Here is a 3,744-nt window from a genome sequence, read left to right on the forward strand (position 1 = left end):
AGCTCTAATGACACTTCACCACCTGTTCACGGCACTTCTGCTATCAAAAGATGATCACGGGAGGATTTATTTTTAGCTGTAGATCTGTAATGAGATTGGTCTTTGAGACAGGCGAGACACACTCCTTTAGAGCATCAGTTCACAGTCACTTTGTCTTGTGATCCTCTTCACAGATTGCTCAGTGCTGCTGAATGTTTAGGTTTCTCTTTTCAGGTTGTTTGCTGTGATTCTAGGGGACAAGGCTGCTGAAAACTAGTCAGCATTTTATAAATAGGAGAAAATAGGTGTGATGACAGATTTTCCCATCCTGTAAGTAATCCCAAACCCCTCATAAATCAGATAAATCTATTCCATGTAAATGATACTTCCCAGTCTTAAATATCTCTGGTTTATTACAGACTACAAAGCACGTTGGAGTTTGAGCTGTTGGCTTATGGTCTTAATTTTGAAACCTTGATAAACCTTACCACTCTCTATTACTGCCCAAGTTCCCTTACGCAAGGCACTTAATGGATGGGTCCAGATTTTTACAAATGGGGGGGAAGAAATCTACAATTCTTGCTTGGTGCTAAACTGCCTTTAAATGTTTGTTCAAATCCCCTCAAACAAGACTGTAGATTTTGTCCCCTCTCCCAATTTGTTTCCCTTAGGATCACTTTGGAATCTCTACATGGCGAGTATGGACTGGAGAAATGATTACTGAGACCGAAAACTATTTAATGAATATATGGGCATACAATTATTGTCTAAAAAAAACAAAAACTGAACCTATCCTCTAGCATTTGCATTCTATCCCTTCTGATCTTGAAGTGTTCTTATGGTCTCCACCTTCAAACCAGGATGGGCCAGGACAATCTTAATGGAGAGAATGAATGGCAAACCTTCACCCTCTTATTCAACTATTACTATCAAGGTGCCTCTGAGCAAGGCACTTAACCCTGAGGTGCACCAGTGTGACAGGCAGCTGCTTCCAGGAGTGGCAGGCTGTGAGGAAGAATATGAACCAGATTAGTGCTCTGTGAACTTTTTGAAATTTCATTATGTCCAAATATTCAACGCCCTACTGTCTGAAAATCCATAGTGTTAAACCCTAGGGCACTGTGCATTTTACACACACACACACACACACACACACACACACACACACACACACACACACACACACACACACACACACACACACACACACACACACACACACACACAGATGCAGGTGTTCCCTCACTGTTCAGATGGAATGATTTATTCATAATCATGATAGCATAATAAAACAATGAACATTGAAAGCACTGACAGTTGAATCCAAGGCCTCTCACACAGCATGCACCACCCCGACCCCAGCGTCCACAGGGACTCTGGACATTCCAACGCCAAAAGACTCCCGGCTTCTGAAAGTCCTCTTTATTTATTCTCTGCCAAAGTCAGTCTTTTCCTTGTTCTTTTTTTTTAATCCTTTAAATATATTTTGATATAAAAACAAGCCCACGTAGGATGAATCAACCATGTTTGTGAACTGCCTCTCCCCCAACTCCTGGTATTGTCCAGCCCCCCCCCTCCACTTCTTTGACTGTATTGGTTGATGGACAAACATGATGCTAGCCCCCAATCCTCTCTCTTCCTGTCCACGCTCTCTTCATGGACACGTGAAAAAAAATCCCAGTCTGATGGGTGATGGTGGAGGTGGAGGTGGAAGTGGAAGAGATGGCACTAAAAAATAAAAAACGGTTTGATAACCTCCCTGAAAAAAAAAAGAAAGCAATAAAAAAGATTTCTTAAAAAAGTAATAAAAAACAAAAGAATCGAACTACAGTCCAGTTGAAAGACGTGCTGGAGGGAAGTCTGAAGCTCTGAAGACTGGAGGCACTTTAGCACAGAGCGAAGGCCCCACACCTGACACCACACCGAGGGGAGGGAAGGAAGGATGGAATGACAGAGAGCTGGGCTGAATTCATGCAGAGCCACGAGGTGATACAGAGATCCAGGAATGATGGAGGGGGTGGAGGGAGAAGAAGAAAGAGCACCTGACATACGTGGAGGAAAAGGCCAGCCTCCCCTCCAGTTAATGTCATGTTCAGGAGAGGAGGAGGGGAGAAAAATAAGAAAGAAAAAGGGTCTTCCAAGTAGGATGAGGAGAACCTTGGACCAAGAGAGGAGAGAGACAAAGAAAGAGAGAGAGCAGCGGCAGGTATAGAAGGAGGAAAGAGCAGTGGCCCATCAAGAGAAGAGGAAAGTGTCCGGCAAAAGCTATACAACACAAACAGGAAAACAGTCCTTGTATGGAAGCAGAGGGCGGCTGGGGGAGGGGGCACAGTATGGCAGTCTCACAGGTCAACAGGCTGGAAAGGCAGGAGAAAGATACTGTGGTCCCTCTTCTTCTCCTCCTCCTCCTCCCACTTTACAACTGTGCTGGGCTGTGTCTCTCCCCATTCCTCTCCCCCCGTCGCCCACCCCCTCCGGGCCTCCTCTTCACAGGTAGAGCTCCTTGGCTCTGATATGCTGCAGCTTCTCCCTCAGCATGCGGAAGGAGGGCCTCACAACGGAGTCCAGGGTCCAGCACTGCTTCATCAGGTCGTACACCACGGGCGGGCAGCCGTCTGGGGCGTCCATCTTGTATCCCTTCTCTACCCGGGGCACCACCTCTTTCAACGGCTGGGAGACAAGAGACGGATCAATGTTGACATGGACTCTCCGCACGGTGATTGATATTCAGCTAATGCAACTGACAATGGGACGACATCCCAGGAAAAGTTTTTTCTTCACAACAACAAATAACTAAATATGTAAATGTCACTACTGGTGAAGCATGCAGGAATAAAAACATTCATAATACAGTACACATTTTCATCACCTGCTCCAGCAGTCTAATGGCACAAATCTAATTATTTTGAGGTCAGCACTGAATGTACAAGACATCTCACTAATTCTGTTAAAAAAAAACAAAAAAAAACCACTGGTACCAGCAATGAAGCCTGCCACCTGCTGGTATACCCCAGACCTCGGGGAGCCACAGAAGTCTGGTGTTCAGGTACTTACAATTCTAGGGTAAGGCACGCGCCCAAAGGAGTAGATCTCCCAAAGTAGGATTCCATAACTCCAGACATCTGACTTGGTGGAAAACCTCTGTCAAGAAAAGGAGCCCAAATTCATAGATTAAATAAAAGGCATTCAGGGAATGAGTATTGGTTTGTTATTACTATTTCAGGAGTTCAAGTAAGGAAACATGAATAGTACGACAAACACAAAAATGACACCAAATGTGTTCAGTGAGTTGAATCAGCATAGGCTCCAAAGAGCATGTGCACATGCAGATTTGAAAGATTCAAAGTGGAAAATAAGGAGCAGCAGGCTGCCTCTTAGTCAAACTGCTGCTATCAAACCAAGTCCTGAATGGGATTCCAATCCACTTGAACTAGTCAACTAAACAGGAGCAAAACACTAGATACAATCTGTTAAAGCTTTTCTATAAACACATTGGGCCTCATGCAAGAACCTCCTGGACAAAACTCATTCGGTGTAAATGGCACGTAGTAATGCTCATTTTTAGGTTCATAATTGTTTTAAGAGGTTATTGTATATCCGAATTTTCAAAAAGAATAACAACATATTGTTGTTGTACTGTACATTGCTGTGGCTCCTCTTTCCCCGTGTGTTGAGCTCTCTGTTTTAGCTACAGAGTGAGACATCACACTTCTTTCCCATCTTTGTTGGGAGTCACACATGGGCAGTAGCTAGGTAAGGACTACT

The 3,744-nt window shown here is 44.3% G+C and overlaps 1 protein-coding gene across 1 annotated transcript in view; it reads right to left on the minus strand.

Moving 5' to 3' along the window:
- Positions 1–1,227: 1,227 nt before the first annotated feature.
- The window catches only part of cskl (c-src tyrosine kinase-like), a 51,726-nt gene continuing 49,209 nt past the window's right edge, over positions 1,228–3,744 (minus strand). The window contains exons 12-13 of the mRNA XM_032524050.1: positions 3,034–3,120; positions 1,228–2,649 (exon numbers count right to left, since the gene is read on the minus strand). Coding sequence (XP_032379941.1) covers positions 2,467–2,649; positions 3,034–3,120 — 270 coding nt within the window. The 3' untranslated portion in view covers positions 1,228–2,466. The remainder of the gene's footprint in view (positions 2,650–3,033; positions 3,121–3,744) is intronic.

This window comes from Etheostoma spectabile, chromosome 1 (genome assembly GCF_008692095.1).
Source record: "Etheostoma spectabile isolate EspeVRDwgs_2016 chromosome 1, UIUC_Espe_1.0, whole genome shotgun sequence".
NCBI classification, from domain to species: Eukaryota; Metazoa; Chordata; class Actinopteri; order Perciformes; family Percidae; genus Etheostoma; species Etheostoma spectabile.